An 18362-nucleotide genomic window follows, 5' to 3' on the forward strand; every position below is an offset into this window, starting at 1 on the left:
TCAAGATTGACTCAACAAATAGGCCTAAAAGTTTGTAGAACTGAATGAGAGAAGAAGATAAAATTTTCAGAAACGAAAGAAACTGAATTAACAGTGTTAGGAATCCGACGTCAAAGAGGTGTAAACAGAATTAGTCGATTGGGGTTTAAGTACCCAGAATTATCTGACTTGTCTTTAGATCTATTTCACTACAAGACATAGATCAAGTCGCTGCATGAGGATACAACGTGACTGTACCGAACCACTAATAACATTTGTTACATCTATCATCTTATTTTCCCAAACGCTCCACTTTTTGCTGCAGAGCCGAGCCCTGCTGTGCAGACAGTGATTCAAAAGCTAAGTTTCAGCTATTCTCGTACTCCACTTGTGTGATTAACATTGTGGCTATTTCTGTAATTTGTATTTTTCGGGCACTATGTGAGAGAAATTCAGGACTATGCCATGAAATGGTTCACTGCATGTTTAACGAACTACTGAAACATCAGAGCTACACGACAGCTACAATAAATAGGACTTGTCCTTCGTTATGGCTCACGAGGTAGCACGCAAAGAAACACATGATGCGGAAATGAGTTTGATTCCCGGCAGGAAAATGGAGATTCATATTTCATTCATAGGAACTGGTTGTGTGTCTCTTATGATTAGACTCCGGATTTACGTACAGGGTGATTCACGAGGATAATTTCAACTTCATTTATCATCATTCAACAGCATCTAGCCAACACAGGCTGCAGCATGGCATTGTTCTAAACAGGCAGCAGAACTCTCTGGGGACGGAGTGACGTTAATCGCAGACTCCGTTGGAACTGAGTGTTATGTAAGCCGAATCGATAGTATAACACCACGATACTCACAAGAATGGGGTCCTAAGGACTTCAACAATCATCCCTACGAAAGGAGTGGTCAGCACAGTAAGTCTCGGGCTGGGTACAAGTCTTTGAATTTATCTTCAATAAAAGATATAAAAAAGCACCAGTCCCATATATTAATGACGAAATCTCATGAGAATTTTTTTTGGCCAATGGCACCGTTAGGCTATGTGGGAACGGCGTAGGACGACTATAATCCTTTGGTCTCAATATTGTGCTATTTGCAAGGATTTTACTCTTTAGCCATTTAGGAAATGTCTTATTCTTGTGGTTCAATTGAGCAAGACCGCCATTTTGGGTAGTAGGCCTATAAAATGAGCGAGAAGAGTTCCTATTTCTTTCTTTCTTTCTTTTTCCTTTCTTTCTTTCTTTCGTTTTTTTTTTTTAACTTTTATTCATTATAAACACAGGGGCGCAATATGTGATCAGGCGGAGGAAAATGTAAATGCAAGTGATGTGAAATTATTTTTATAACCTAGTTGTAATATTATTTATTGAATACGCTGTATGAACTATACGATATCTATCGTTGTTGGAATCGATGGTAGAGAAATAAGTCTAAAGATTAATCATGGAATTATCTGAAAATCGCAAAAAAGAACTCTGAAGAAATTTAAGTTAATCATGTTATCAACCCAACCAAGAATCCCATTTGTCAACCCTGGCTTGCTGGTTTCTCGAAGTCTCGAGCCGGAAAGATTCCTTCATGCATGCAATTTGGCTCACATTGTCCCATTGTGCGCCCTATATGCGATAATTTTTCATTCCGACAGTTGATCCAGTTGGCACTCGTGAATCCGATGCTCACAGGTGGGTCGTCCTATCTCAGCACTGACAACTAAATCCCATCGCTAGAAGATTACCTGGTAAGCACAGGAGTCCTAATCCCTTACTGTATGAGCATCGGGAACCCATTGTTACCTCCAGGACTTCACTTCAGCCTATTTTAAACTACTGCAGATAGTAGATGAAATTAGGGAGAGGTGAAGAGTGTTGGTGGAATGATAGAGGGAAACGGGAGTATACCGAAAAAAATCTTGTCTTTTTTGTACACCACAAATTCCATTACGACTTAGTCGGAGTGGATGAAAGTCAAGAGCGTTACAGATGTGGCTGCTCGCTGCCCTTAGACCACGCCTGTATATCTGTAGATTACGTCAAACTAAGAGGAAAGTGATTTACAAGAAAGTATGGAGATGTATAATGCTGTCTTGTCAGGGAAACTGAGAAAGCAAAATTCTAGATTCGCTATAACTTATACAGCAAGTTTCAGAAGTACTTTTTGCACTTAGCCAGTGTTGGATTGGGTATGACTTATTTCAAATGACAGATAGGGTAAAAGAGAAAACCCATTCTTAGGTCAATATGTGAAGAATCTGGCACCAATTCATTCACATTTCATGATTAAATTTAATAATTTATGGTTTAAAAAAGTTGTTATGCAATAAAGTACACAATTCAGGACACAATAATTTTACCAATGCTGTATAAAATAACGAATATGATACGTGACTGTTGCTGATTTGTTCAAACGACAACACTTGAATTATAAATCCGTTCACTTTGTAACTTGGCGGACACAATAGTATTCACGAGTAAGAATTATAGTTCAATTTGGAGTTACAGACTATTTTGTAAATACATTATTTTAAGGACAGATGTTTCATGTGTAATATTAAAAACTGTGTATTTTATAGGATGTGCCTTTTCTCAGTTTGACAAGAACAAACACTAAGTATAGCTATCAGAGTAAGTAATTTCTTTAAATCAGTGGATCTCAGTATAGAAAAATAAAATTATTCGAAATAAAGGTAATATGCCTAAATTTTATTAGAAGAGAAAATAAAATAATACATAGAGTAATTTAGCCTACACTGAAAAGACAAGAAGGAACTTCTGTTTCAATAATAAAATAGAGGTAGGTTTATTTACAAAAGTAACCATACGTTTCATTCATTCATTTAGTGTTCTGCTCAAGGGTAGGTCTTTCACTGCAAACCTAGCTTCCTCCAATCTTTCCTATTCTCTGCCTTCCTCATATCATCCATACATCTTAATGTCGTCTATGATCTGATATTTTCTTCTACTCCGAACTCTTCTCCCGTTCACCATTCCGTCCAGTGCATCCTTCAGTAGGCAGTTTCTTCTCAGCCAGTGACCCAACCAATTCCTTTCCCTCTTCTTGATCAGTTTCAGCATCATTCTTTCTTCACCCACTCTTTCCAACACACCTTCATTTCTTATTTTGTCTGTCCACTTCACACGTTCCATTCCTCTCCATATCCATATTTCAAATGCTTCTATTCGCTTCTCTTCACTTCGTCATAATGTCCATATTTCTGCCCCATACAATGCCATACTCCACATAAAGCACTTCACTAGTCTCTTCCTTAGTTCTTTTTCCAGAGGTCCTCCGAAAATGCTCTTAAAAAAAGTAACCATGGGGCACAGTATTTTTTAAACATACTTAAAACCAACAATATAAGTCAAATTGCAATGCATAATATCATAAAACAATGACAAATGAAATATAGTAGATTATCCCCAGATTTACTTCGTTTGCGGAGAAAAAATAGAATTACAAATCATGTTAGGAACAAGAATATTACGGACTAGGGTGAAACTAAACTAACGGGAGAACTGATCACTGAAAGAAGATCAGAATGAAATGGTTATGTTCCCAGAATTAATCAGGAGAGGGTCGTCAGCTTTGCCAAAAATAGACTATATATCGAAAGGGAAGAAGAATTCAGGAAGAACTTTTACCACTTAAACAGAATAATAGGCTCATTACGAGATAGGAAAATATGAATGAGAAGAAAAATAATCTAATAAGCTTAAGATTTTATCACCAGTACAGTCCACTGTTGTCGACGTGTTTGAGAGCATGCGAACCTCTTTTCCAATGACAAGGATGGTTAATACTAAGGACAACCTAACATAAGCGAGAGATATAACTACAAGATATCTTACTTCTATTTTAATTATCTACAAACTTAGATACAACTTCTGTTTCCACAAACGAACTACAGGCAGCTGAAGAGTTGTTACATAAACAGGAAACAAGCACAGAAGAAGACTTAGAATTGATTTCCTGTTATGCTAAGATACCATCTCTCTTTTGTGTTCCTTTAAGTATAGAACTTTTTACAGAAGTCAATATACTGTTTGGAACTCCCCCCTGTTTGTTATGAAAACAAAAGAAGAAAGAGAAGGGACAAAGATGTTCAAAAAACATAAATCACTAACCTTAAGTGAGTGCTAGTGTTTCACTTGTTCAAGTACATTCTACACATATTTAAAGTGCAGTATCACATGCTATCACATGCTTTCTATAGTATAGGAGAGATGACAGACTTTTCATGTTTATATTATTTTAAGATACGAAATTGAATAACCTCAATTTAAAATTCGAATATTCGCCATCGTCATTCTTCTTTCCTTCTCTTCTTCCCGTCATCTAATCGTCATTGTCATTGTCATCGCCATAATCATCGTCATGGGCCTGAATTTTGAGGACAACATTTTCCAAAATTAGAGATGAGAAGCTTTTGTCATCCAGTCTGCTGTCAAAAAATCTGAAAGTTAGTATTTATAAAACAATTATACTACCGGTTGTTCTGTACCGTTGTGAAACTTGAACTCTCACTTTGAGAAAGGAACAGAGATTAAGGGTGTTTGAGAATAAGGTTCTTAGGAAAATATTTGCGGCTAAGAGGGATGAAGTTACAGGAGAATGGAGAAAGTTACACAACGCAGAACTGCACGCATAGTATTCTTCACCTGACATAATTAGGAACATTAAATCTAGACGTTTGAGATGGACAGGGCATGTAGCGACGTATGGGCTATAGAATGTTAGTTGGAAAGCCGGAAGGAATAAGACCTTTGGGGAGGCCGAGACGTAGATGGGATGATAATATTAAAATGGATTTGAGGGAGGTGAGATATGATGGTAGGGACTGGATTAATTTTGCTCAGGATAGGAACTGATGGGCTTATGCGAGGGCGGCAATGAACCTCCGGGTTCCTTCAAAGCCGTAAGTAAGTAAGTAAGTAAGTAAGTAAGTAAGTAATATAAGGGGGACTAGAAGTAGCTTCTTACACTGCTTAACTGCTTAACCTCTGCTCTTAGTCTGACTTACACACCACTGCGCGTAGGGAAATTTGAAATAGGTAGTTAAAACTATATGCATGTAAGTTATAATTTACAAAGTGTGGTCCTCAAGATTTTACAAACATATTTATATTATTTATTAATAATTGTAGGAAAACTACAAAATATTATTTTTACAATAGTTAACCTCATATTTTGAGCTAATGCTGAAATTTCTCATAGCAAATATGAAAAATTGTCCGTCGCGGTGGCTCTGAGGTAATGTAGGCGCTACCTATCTGAACGATCCGTGGCTCTATTCCTAGCGCAGGCAATGTAAGAAATTTATCTTCCGTCTACGGCAGCTGTGGCGAGAACGTGACTCGCGAGACATTGTGGCTCGAAGTGATAGCTGTGCATTTCGCTTGCTTCTAACCTCCGCCAACCCCCACCCTCTCACTCACCGGAGTCAAACTCAGTTCCATTTGTATTTGTCTCTGACCTGCGGGTGGCATATGTCTCTCTCGAAACCATGTACGAAAGTTCCAAGTAGGATGGGAGGACGTATGTTTTTGCTGTCAATATGATGAGAATATATGTATGATTTGTTCACAAGTATTACGAGGAAAACGGTTGTAGGCCTATAACATAAATCTGCATTATACTACATTTTACTGATGAAACATTAAAAGGTTGTATTATTGTTGTTGTTATCATCATCATTGTACGTCGACCCTTTTTCAGCAGATGTATGAATAATGCGGTTAGCTCTTCAATTTGAACTCACTGATTTACTATGTGATGTCAAATGAAAGCTAGATTAAGGACTTGACAAATGTTGAACTTTCACATCTTTGCCAAAAAATAAATATCCGAAGCTTCGTTCTTTCGCTTGCTCTGTTGAAGCAATATTCGCTACAACTTACGTTTGTGAAAAATTATTTTCAACAAATTTAGATCACGACTGACAGACAAATACCTTCGTGATCAACTACGACTGGCAGCAAGTGACATAATTCCTGATTTTGAAACTTTGTCTCAGAGACATTCTGAAGACAGTTAATTTTAGGTTGTGATATTGTTCATTTATTGTTCATTTCTTTCTTCGTTACACGTACTAAACATTAGTTTGTAGCCTTGTACTGTATAAAATTATATTTAAGTGCTTGAAGTAAGGAAAATGAAAATCCGTTAATAAGTCAGACAGTTGCTTCACTTTCCCTTCGGGTGTCCGCCTCCCTCCATAGGTGCTATGCACGTTGCAGGTTACACAGTGGCTCGGCGCACGATCACATTTTCGCCACCGCTGGTCTACGGTATTAGGTGATTATTCGTGGTCTTGCGATTGTCCTGTGATGTCTCTGCGCTGGCCCTGCGCCACACTAATCCCATATCCAGAGAGGTCCGCAATGTGTCTATTCACAGAAAATATCCTCCCTTCCTTACACCCGATAGGTTTGTAAATCGGTCAAATAGGGGAGGTGAAACAGGTAAAGAAGGAGAAGAGTATGAAAATTTATTAATTAATTTTAAAACTTACACTCAGTCTTTAAATATTATTCCTGCGCTGTTCTGCAGACTAGGATTTGCATTAATCAATGTTTGTACACTAAAATGATTTTAAACTTTATAAATCGAAACAATTATACGAGTAGACCTGAATTGACAAACACCCCAAATCCACTGAAATAAATTGTTCAGGAGAGCAAGAAAGCTACAGAGATTTGCAATATAAGAATACTGATATACATATACGTATGATTAAAAAACACAGACTTGCAGTCGGACTTAGGATATTCTTCTTTTACAGGATGATAGCCTATGCAAAACAAATGTCAGGTAAAAAGTCAAATTCTGTAAATTCTGTTTTTCAATTCAGGGCCTCAATTATATATTTAGAGAATACATATAGCTGTTTTGAATGTAAACTTTTATTGCTCAGCATATACTGATATTAATACATTTTCGTATTGTTGTGTGACTCTATTCGATGCTATCATTCGAAAATCTCATAACTTCTGAAAACATTTTCCAGTAAAAAAAAAATATTAATGGAGCGTAAATAGGTTCTTTCACAAAATATAACTACCAAAATCTAGCACCAATAACTCGTACATCCAAACATTAAGTATACGAGGTTTTGTATTTACAGATATGCTATCATTTCAATGTACAAATATTTTATTATAGCTCTGCCACTGTGTTTCGTCAGTTTGCGGTGAGAGGGAAGAGAGATAGCAAAAGGTTGTACTAATCTGTGAGAAAAAGTGTAGATCTATCTAAACAATCAGCTTACACTCAGACAAGAAGTGATCAGAGTATTAGAATGAAGGCAACCAGATATGTTTTGCTTTTTAGTACTCTGACGCCCACGATCAGTATAAGCCACTTGAAACTGGTAACATATTTCTTCGGTCAGAATGAAAGAGGATAACTTTTTTTGCTACATTTTATTTTTGTGGAATGAATACATTGAATTTTTTTGGCACAAACATAAGTTAATTGTGATCGTCTTCATTATCAGTTTATTCAAGGGTTGAATTTCAATGTGTACGCTACATTTTTAGGTTAATATTAGCGCTGCTGATCGATCAAAATATTTAATCGATTAATCCATAGATTAATCGAGTTTTGATTATTGTCAAATTTAACTTGTGTTCGCTGATAAGCATAAGTATTAAATGTTTTATATCCGTATATATTGTATCGTTATATTACAAAACAACTATTTTAATTACTTACTAACATATTTATTATGAGGTTTATAATTTATTGTGTCAATTTCTCCTGGAATTTTTGAGACAAACATAAATAACAAAAAGTATTAAGACTCACCTAGTTAATACTGTTTCATCCATGATTTTAAACATGTGAATGCATTCACATGCTCCGAATTAAGGGCCGCTCTATGTTTAGTAACAATGTTTCCTGCATCACTAAACGCGAAAAGAAACTTTTTTTTTCTATCAAGCACTTCTCCACGATCGTCCAATTTAAATCCAAACGTTTCACCGAGTTTACCTCTCAAATTTGCATATGACATAATGGAGTTTACACTTTTCGCAAACCAGAGAAAAATGATTTTTTTTCTTTATCAAACTAAACACTCAACTTCATACACAAACTCAGTACAGAAACTGCAACTGCAAAAGTACAGCGATCGAAACAGAAGACTGTCCCCTATTGTAATCGAATTACCAGATTTTAGAAAGACAAGGTAGTTACGCTCTCACTTGCACAAAGTGTAGACATGGCTATTTTATAAGGGATGAGGGGGACGAATCCCAGAAAAGTATGTATTTCATATGCTATGAAAATGAGCTATCAACAAGGTGAAAGTTTTCTTGGAAAACCATAAAACTTAATAAGGGTTTCAACTTTCAATAGAGGTAGACTAGGTCTGTGTCCTCATATCTTCATCTCTTTCTGAAGCGTTTGTGCAAAGATTTTCCCTAGAAAATAACAGTACTATTACAGTTAGAAAATAACAGTACTATTATGCTTTTAAGTAGACAATTTCCGAGAGAGAAATATTGTCGGAATTTTTAGTATGAGTTTGTATTAATAAAATAATAATTAATATCAACTACAACCGATTAATTTTAATCGACTCGTTTATTCGATTAAATATTTTTGATCGATTAATCTTACAACAGAAATTGGTCGATTAATCGATTAAATTCCACAACATTAGTTCAAACACATCTCTGATTTCATTTTCTCTATTTCCACCTTCGTTTCTGAAATCCAATGTGATTGTCGCATTTTTGCACATTCACATTCAAAGTTTGCTGCATTTTTAGAAGTCGAGTAGTAAAATGCGACAAACGCAACTGTGGCTTAAACTCTGTGCTGACCCCACTTCACGGGACTCTCGCAGTGAGCCCGAATAATGTGAAGTTGAAAAGTTCCAAATACAGGTTTAGGTTTGACCCTTAATTCATCTTCCTTGGTTGGGTTTAAATCCGCAAACTTCGAACCAACCGTGGACAACCCAAAAAAGGTTCTAGATGATTAAGATATCTGAAGACACTCATGTCCTAATAAAGTAAAAGAGTAAATGGTTGATAAAAAATGTCTAACAGCGTTCTTCCTGCTTTGTTAATGCCCATAAGAAATCTATGCCGCAATACTGAATGATTGGGAACAGATGACGTAACACAGCTGGTTTTGTATACAGTACTCATCATTCTACAATACTTTTATTTTTGTTTCAGGATATGAAGTACGTCAATCGCCATCAATACATGCATAGAAAAGTAAGTAGTTGTCTACTCTGTGGCTTATAGGGTAGCTTTTCTAGCGACAAATCCTGCTGATCTGAATTCGTTTCCAGACAGATACGTGGAGATTTTTATCTCATTTTGATAAGGATTTTTTAACGAGAGTGAGAACGAAAAGGGCAAGCTAGATCAATCCTGAAAGAAGTAGAGTAGCAGTAGTAGGCCTAGTGATACAAGCAATAATAGACTGAGCCACAGCCGAGTGCTAATATTATTAGTACTTAAGCCATGAACAAAATGTATCTTGTGTGACCACGCTCAATGACGCCACTTCCCCTAGTTCAATTGTAAAGGGCAATAGAATGCATTAAAATAAATAAAAATCTATTATCTCTTTTGTAATTAATTGCACGGTTAAATAGAAAATTAGGTTGAAAGCGTAGTTTGAAAAATTGATACAGGAGTAGGCGTATCTCGAGCAAAGTCTCTGCAACTTCTGTTTGTCCACCACAAATTCCATCTCTGATGCCCGAGATTGAACCTGGACCTCCTGAATGAAAAACCAACGCACTATCTCTAACTAACAAAGCTATACGTACTCTACAAAGACGGAAGCTGAATTTGACGCAACATTTCAAAATTGATTTAATTAGACACAATTTTAATTGATTATTTAACAACGTTGTATCAACTATTAGGTTATTTAGCGTCGATGGGATAGGTGATAGTGAAATGGTATTTGGCGAGATGAGGCCGAGGATTCGCCATAGATTACCTGACATTCACCTTACGGTCGGGGAAAATCTCGGAAAAACCCAACTAGATAATCAGCCCAAGCCTGACTTAGTTCATCAAAAACTAAAGAGGACTTATAATTAAGCGAGCTGATTTTATAAGAAACTGTAATTTAAGAATTTCCCCAGAATCAATAGTCTCCAGAGGCAAACATCGTGTAAGAACCAAAATTATGATTAAAGAAAATATTACAGGACGAGTGAAAAACTTAAATACCTAGCTTTCAACGTCTTGTACATTATTGAAAGTTATATAAACAAGAATCTAAATAAATAAATTCCGTCGACCTGGTTGGCGAGTTGGTATGGCGCTGGCCTTCTATGCCCAAGGTTGCGGGTTCGATCCCGGGCCAGGTCGATGGCATTTAAGTGTGCTTAAATGCGACAGGCTCATGTCAGTAGATTTACTGGCATGTAAAAGAACTCCTGCGGGACAAAATTCCGGCACATCCGGCGACGCTGATATAACCTCTGCAGTTGCGAGCGTCGTTAAATAAAACATAGCATTTCTAAATAAATTCCAAATTATGTGCGAACAATTTTAAGATATTTGAAACAAAAGAAGAAGCGAAAGGTAAAACATTACAGGAAGCTACTTATAGCTAACTCTTGTCTTAATGGAGAAAGAGTTGGCTGCTTAACATATCAGATAAAAATGAGTCTACTAAGATTATGATCAGTTACAGGCTAAAGAGGTGAATCTTCGATCCCGCTACATACAATACATGGAAGAAAAAAAAAGTACTTAAATCATTGAATAGGTATATAATAAAAACTTTAGCACAGACAAGACAAGATGTGGTCACTGAGAAAGCTACATACGCATCCAATCCGCCCCAAATACCTTCGTTTCTTATATACTATTATACACTCAGACATTTTCACACAAAATTACGTATATCAGTGCCACCACAGCACTCTTTTCTTGGTCCAGAGTAAATCTATTTGTGTATCTATCTACCAAAAAGTTTATCTGCAGACACACCTAAAGCTTGAACAAACCAAACCTCTATCACTGATTCTACAATTTAAGAAAATTCGCTCATTCTTTTTCCACATACTGTATATTGTATGTAGCCCTATATTTATAAAGTTATACCATTTCTCAGTTTCATTTTATCATGAAATAACATAACATAAATCAGACATCAGTCCAGTGTGTGGTGCGATCGAAGTTTCAATGGAAAGAAACTAACTCATAGGACATAGGCGCCGTCTTCTTTGAAATAATGTGGCGGGGGGGGGGGGGCGGACTCTCCTCAAAAGTCCGATGAAACTTCAATTTCGATTTATAAAAATGTCCTTATATATCTCACAGAAAAGAATCTCATCTGATATTTTATAATTATAATGCCAGTGGAAATTGCTGAACCCATGTTGGTTGAAAATCACGACCCTTATGCACTATCTTTTCCCTTTCACTGGTTTGCTCACCCTTGAGTGTTCCTTAGAGCTATGATGAATATCGGCTGTTAGTTCACTATCGCTACAACAACCCAATTTATCATCCTGTTTCTCGTTCATTGCAGTTTTATTTTGGACGGTTTTCTTTACTAAGTATTATCAACAGTTACATCGCAATCGTCGGCCTGGGTGGAGCAGTCGGTAGAGCGCTGGCCTTCTGTGCTCGAGGTTGCGGGTTCGATCCCGGCCTCGGTCGAGGCATTTAAGTGTACTCAAATGCAACATGCTCATGTCAGTAGATTACTGGCATGTAAAAGAACTCCTGCGAGGCAAAACTGCGGCACACCGGCGACGCTGATATAACCTCGGCAGTTGGGAGCGTCGTTAAATAAAATATAATTTACAATTTTACATCGCAATCATTGATCACTTAACAAGCACACACCCGCGATTCATCACAAAAGAAAAGATTACTAAAAATGAATGTTGATAACGATTACTTAAAAAAATGGTAACAAATTAATTTTTTTATGAAAAAAAGTGTTGAATTGTTAACTGATATTAGACAAAAATAGAGTTGAATACACTGTTGACTGAACTGTTAATTGCATATTGTTTCCTCTCGTCCTCCAATACTGTTCGATCGAAATAGTTGATAGATTTGGACTGAACAGATAAAATGTGAATCATAGACAAAGAAGTGTAGAGATCCACCGATCTCAAAGACAGGAGGAGAGAAAGGGAGGGAGCATTGTGAGTTGCGTCACTATGTTCATTGAGAAGCTGATCTTCTCTATGAATTTTAAATAACAATTTTTGGCTTGTGTCCTAGTTCATTTTTCAAACAAATTAATTATTTTTTAAACATGAGAAATCTCTCTTCGAATTATTTGCAGGAACGAGGCCCTCTTCTTTTAATTTTATTGGGGGGGGGGCGATGCTCTATCTTTATAGGTTGACGGGCAGAAAGTGCCTTGTCCCTTCCCCCGAAGTCGGGGCCTTTGAACTAACTGATATAATTATTATATAAATGAAATGATGAAAGACTCCCGGAAAAAATTTAAACTACGCATTAGCAAACGAAAGAAATCTCGGAATACCAAAGAGAAAATAGAAATGTGTAAACAAATAAATAATATTACTTTATGAAAAAGAGATCTAAAAATCATTAATATCCATTGGTTTATAGCATAATGATTTAATCAATATTTGAAGTCATTTCCTACATCTCTCCATTTTTAATCAAATTTGTTTTGAGGACAATTTCATTACTAAAATGCTATTTCGATTCCATAATTAAAATACATGCTGAACTAACCAACATTCAGATTATGATCACTGTTGGGCCCAATGTACAATTTAGAAAATTAAGACAACATTATTAAAACAATCTTTTCGTCTAGGTTTCACTTTGGCTACAAAAACATAAATGTATTATAATTCAATAAGTTAGCTACATAAAAAATTTGCGAGTGAAAAAAAAGAAATGGTTTAAAATTAATGTTTGTCAAAATAGACAAACTTTTATACAGTGTATGCTTCTGCTTTGCAAGATCTTCTACTCGAGGACAAACTATTAGTTGACTGTACAATTTTGTGAAAATAGTAGCTAAGATAGCTAAGTTGTATCTGTAAATTTGAATGTGGATAAAAAAAACTGTTTTAAAATTAATGTTTATTAAAATAGATGAACTTTTTACATAGTCTATGCTTCTGCTTTATAAGATCTTCTATTCGAGGGCAAAATAATAGTTAACTGTTCAATTTTGTGAACATAATAATAATGTAGTTAAACTAAATGACCATTTTTTTAAATACAAGATATCACTTCTTAGCCATCGATATTTCTGTTATAAATAGCCTATTTCGTAAATTATTCAATTATTTGTAAGAAGTGTTTTGCACGACGTTGCAAGTATTAATATAAATAGAAAAATAAGAATTCTTAATCTAACTGGAACTACACATCGTCAGTATTGAATTCGACAGGACAAAAATAAATTTGGTGAAACATTGTACCTTGTTCTGGTGGGTCACTGACCCTCTGGTGGTGATGTTGAGGTCTGATGACACGCCAGAGTTTCATTACCGCTTGCAGCCACCAAGGAAGACGTCTCCAAGATGACAATGCGACCTTGCTGGCAGTCTTGTCTGCTCCCTTCTTATCTTCGATGACAGATGCTTTGAGGCGCGGAGAAGACAACGGCGATGGGGACCTCGTGCGCATCCCATCACAACATTCGCAGCACGCTGCTTGCCAATGGAGCAACCCGAAGGACACAACAACTGTCAGCTCGTTCAATATCTCTCACAATGAAAGTACAACAGATAACACAAAGTTGTTTATCGTTTCGAAAACTGAACTAATTTTTTATGTTGAATTGTCAAATTTACAGAAAATAAAGAAAGATGGACTGTCAAATTAAAAAAAATGACAATATTTATATAAAATTGCACTTGGTATTTTAAAAATGATGCCACTTGTTTAATATCCTGATATCATTACTTCCTTGTTAATAAAATAAATTAAATTTGCACTGTTTTTGGATATTGCAATCATTCAAGTATGGTACTACTTCAAAACACCATCGATCAAAAAGAAATATATTTTTTCTAAATAGAAATTCAGTTAACTGCCTAACGTTTTTCACTCCATAAACGTTAATCTCATATCTTCTATATGTCGCAGAAAAAATTAAACCAAACGTGAAAGCTACGTGCTTGTTTAATTTGCTGTATAGAGAGCGCGGCTAGCCTCTGTATTACAACAAAAACAAACACTCCACCACTCACTACACGCTGTGAGAGAGACTTGCGGTTCCACTGCAGTCAAGAAAGCTTCTGTCTCCGCTGCCTGCCTGACCTAGCCGTGTTCTTTCTCCACGCGACCCAGCAAACAACAAGGAAGGATGGGGCAGACAATATTCTCACTCAAGGGCCCGAGATGAGGGTGGGAGTCATCCTGCTTCCCATGTATTATATTATGTGCAATGGAACGCGAATTCTTCCTTCCTATACTGAAGAAAAACTAATTTCATTACAAGTTTGCTTTCAAGTAACAACGATTCCTCGTCTTTAAAGAAATAATAGGCATAATATGGACTAATAGACTCTTCACCCACTCTTTTAATGATGATAATCTATCTACCTATCTATCTATCTATCTATCTATCTATCTATCTATCTATCTATCTATCTATCTATCTATCTATCTATCTATCTATCTATCTATCTATCTATTTATCTATCTATCTATCTATCTATCTATCTATCTATCTATCTATCTATCTATCTATCTATCTATCTATCTATCTATCTATCTATCTATCTATCTATCTATCTATCTATCTATCTATCTATCTATCTATCTATATTTATGTGCTGCACAACAGCCAGAAGTCAATTATACTATAGTTCAGACAATACAATCAGACAAAACAAAAAGACAAGAATATTACATGAATATAAAATACAATAGCTATAAATGATAACGGGAATAAGTAAATAAATACAATACTAAACAAAAGACATAAATAAAAAAAAATAATGAGAACAAAATGACATACAATATCAATAAAGTAAATACTATACTGTGAATTTTATTAGTTACAACAATGTAATTTATTCGCCACAGCAATAATTCCTTTCTACAATTCGCCTTAAACGCTCTCGTCAACAATTGGATTTTCACTCAACACAGTATTCGTTATAGCACTCCACCGACGACAATGACAATTTACTTGGACTAGTACGAACAACAATGAACTGTTAATCTTAACTAATATTTACAAAGCACTATTTACAAATCAGAACTATCAGTTCTCAGTTCACAGTTCTTCTATCTCAGTCACTCGAGTTCACAGTATCTCGAACCACAGACCTTCAGAGACAGTTCACTGTACTCGAACTCGGGTCCCTCCAACTGCGGTCCACTGCACTCGAACTCAGGTCCCTCCAACTGCGATCCACTGCACTCGAACTCAGGCCTTCGAATGCTGACGCAGATGCGGACGCACACTCGAGTCGAACTCCGGTTGGCTTGACTGGCTTGCTTGCTCTGGCTTACTCACTGACTGAATAACTGAAAACTCTGCTGTCGTTCCTTCGCGACCGTAATTTATAACCACAGCGACGTAGCCTCGAAAATTCGCGAGTCTTCCACTTCGACGGATTTCTGGAATAGTCGGGAAGGTCGTTCCACATTCACTGCGTTAAGTAGCAGCTGCGCGCGCAGCCTCCCCTCGCGTGTAGGCCCCTTTCCCCTTTCCCCGTGAAGCCCGCGCGATATGCTCTCTCTCGCGGGACGCTGGTCGTGAGTTCGAATCTCACGTCGCTGTCACAATACATTAAATGGATCTAAATTCAGTCCATGCAAATTGGCATATTTTATGCATCTGCAGACCGGGGAAAGAGATTTTAAATTTTTTTAATCTTAATACTTTTGTAGGAATAAGAAGATTGATATTACTTAAGAAAGATTCATAATACATTTCACCCTTAATGACTTTACAAAAAAGAAATAATCAAGATCTTGACGTCTGGCATATGGACTACAATAATTAAAATACGAGTATTTGCAGTTAATCTCATAACTATAAACACAGGAATTCGATAAAAATCGAAAAGAACATAAGGAAATAAATTTTCTTTGAATATTTTCCAATTTAACCGAGTCGATGGAAGTAATGGAATTCCAGACAACAGATGCATATTCTAGTTTAGATCTAACCAATGTATAGTATAAAATTAATAGATACATAGGAGTAAAAAAGAGTAAGTTATAGATCTAATTAAACCAAGCATTCTTATAGAATGGTTATAAATATATTGAACATGATCACGAAAGTACAATTTAGAGTCAAGTAGAGCACCAAGATCTCTAATACAATCTTTCCTAATAATTATTAAGAGAATAATTATTATATTTTAAGAAAGAAGTTTTACGCGAGAAGGAAATGATAAAAGTTTTGGATTCATTAATTTTCATTCCATTTTCATCAAACCATAGTGCAATTGAATTAGTATCATTTTGAAGAATTTGACAATTCTCCAAGCTATTAATTTTACTAGAGATTTTAAGGTCATCCTCAAATAAAAGGAAGGTAGAACTTATTCTTTTACTTATATATATAAAAAAATAAAAATAGGAGAGGCTCTAATGTAGGCCCTTGGGAAACTTCACATAAACTATTAAATAATAATAATAATAATAATAATAATAATAATAATAATAATAATAATAATAATAATAATAATGCACACAAATTACAAATTACACTGTAGGTTATTCGGTTTCACAGAAACTCCAGTGCTTACTGTTCGTTCAGCATTTTCCTTATTTGTCATTTGGTCCATATTGCAACCATTGTCAGTACGTGTATAATAAATTAACTGAGAGGACAATAAATATATAAAGACGATAAAGTCAAGGTTAGCATTCACTCACCACCACACAAGGGTAGACTCTCTCCTCTAGGATTTTTATCAATGAAGGCGAGTGATCTCTCGAAATCCGCGAGTGAAAGGAGATCACTCATATTTTATCATATCACCCATTATGACGTCCCTATTGGAGGCTCATCTCGAAGATTTATGGCACGTGAAAATACCTTGTCCCTCAATGAAAGGTCTCCAGGTAAAATTTACCTGTTACTTCTCGCCCAATTTAAAATTTAGAGGTACGATAGGTTAAATGATAATGAAGCCTAAATTGACTCTAATGGCTTTTAATTTTTTTTGGTATAATATGAGCAAATAAATGAAATGAATAGACCAATATATTATCTAAGACTCATAATATGTACCGAAGAAATTAATATATTGTTATATATGCAGTGTAATTTCTAATTTTCATTGAGAATTTTGTTAGAGTCCTTCAAGCTCACAGACCTTACCAGGCCGAGGCAGCTATAGTCACTCAGTAAAATGGACCTTATTGTTATAAGATTGGTATCATTTGACACAAACACATTTGTTACACGTGAGTTAATCACTTCTCATTATGCTGTACGTATCACGTTACATCCATTTCCGGCTTTTTTCCCTTCAAGATTCTCCAAGTTAATTTAACGGAACTGAAAAAAAAAAAAAAAAAAAACGGAGTGAGAAAAGTGGCAAACCTGTTTGGAGATCACATACTGCAGATTCTTCCCCAAAGCCCCTAATTCCCTTAGACCTGCAAGGATGCGTATCTTTTATTTGATTCACCTCTCATTTTCTTCTGTTTTATTCATCACTTTTAAACGCCGAGTTGCATAAATAGAATAATGTAGTAGCAATGATTACAATGGCGACCCGGGTTCGATTCCCGCCTGGCTTCCATACCTTAGACTTTTATAAAGTACACTGTAGAGACGTACCGTTGGTTTTTGTTGAAGCTGGATCTGGACGACGCAAATCGTCCACGTAAGAAGAAAGAGTGCGTTGCATTTACAAGGACAAACATACATATATGCTGCAGGGAGGATGAGGGATAAGTTCTCCTTTGTATACACCAAGGTCAGCCATGCACAAATATGAAGTACGCCTATAGATAAGTAAAAGTACAAATGACAACTTGATAGGACTATATTTAAGTTATATGTAAGTTGTAACTAGACTTCGAAGTTGAAGCACATTGACTCTGAAGTTAACTGCACACAGGATAAAGTAGAGTTGACTCACACAACATGTCAAAACTTTTGCAATACAGTTCGAACTTACAACCTCAGATCACATATAGATTGATCATTCCTGTGTTAAAATCGGTTGCACTTTGAAGAGAATAACCGCCAGGATCGCCACCCGTCCGCCGTAAACGAACACGAGATGGCAGCACAGTCGCTAATGCAATTCTTATGGGAGTTATGACGTGACTCCTTATGTAACAACTAGATGGCAGCATAGTAAACCTGACAAAAGTTGTTACCGTTAAAACCTATGACGCCTATCAATCTGGGTAGAATGGTCTACGTTACAACTTACTTACAAATGG

General features: G+C 36.0%; 1 protein-coding gene across 6 annotated transcripts in view; it reads right to left on the bottom strand.

Annotated features, from left to right (window-relative positions):
* Positions 1 to 14255, bottom strand: part of Grip (Glutamate receptor interacting protein) — a 214519-nt gene extending 200264 nt beyond the window's left edge. For 3 of the 6 annotated variants that reach the window (XM_069818478.1, XM_069818470.1, XM_069818469.1), the window contains exon 1: positions 13409 to 14254. In XM_069818478.1, coding sequence (XP_069674579.1) covers positions 13409 to 13616 — 208 coding nt within the window. In that variant the 5' untranslated portion in view covers positions 13617 to 14254. Of the gene's footprint in view, positions 1 to 13408 lie in introns of all 6 variants that reach the window. The other 3 variants (XM_069818468.1, XM_069818467.1, XM_069818471.1) reach the window with 2 other exon arrangements.
* Positions 14256 to 18362: the final 4107 nt, after the last annotated feature.

Source organism: Periplaneta americana, chromosome 2 (genome assembly GCF_040183065.1).
Source record: "Periplaneta americana isolate PAMFEO1 chromosome 2, P.americana_PAMFEO1_priV1, whole genome shotgun sequence".
NCBI lineage: Eukaryota > Metazoa > Arthropoda > Insecta > Blattodea > Blattidae > Periplaneta > Periplaneta americana.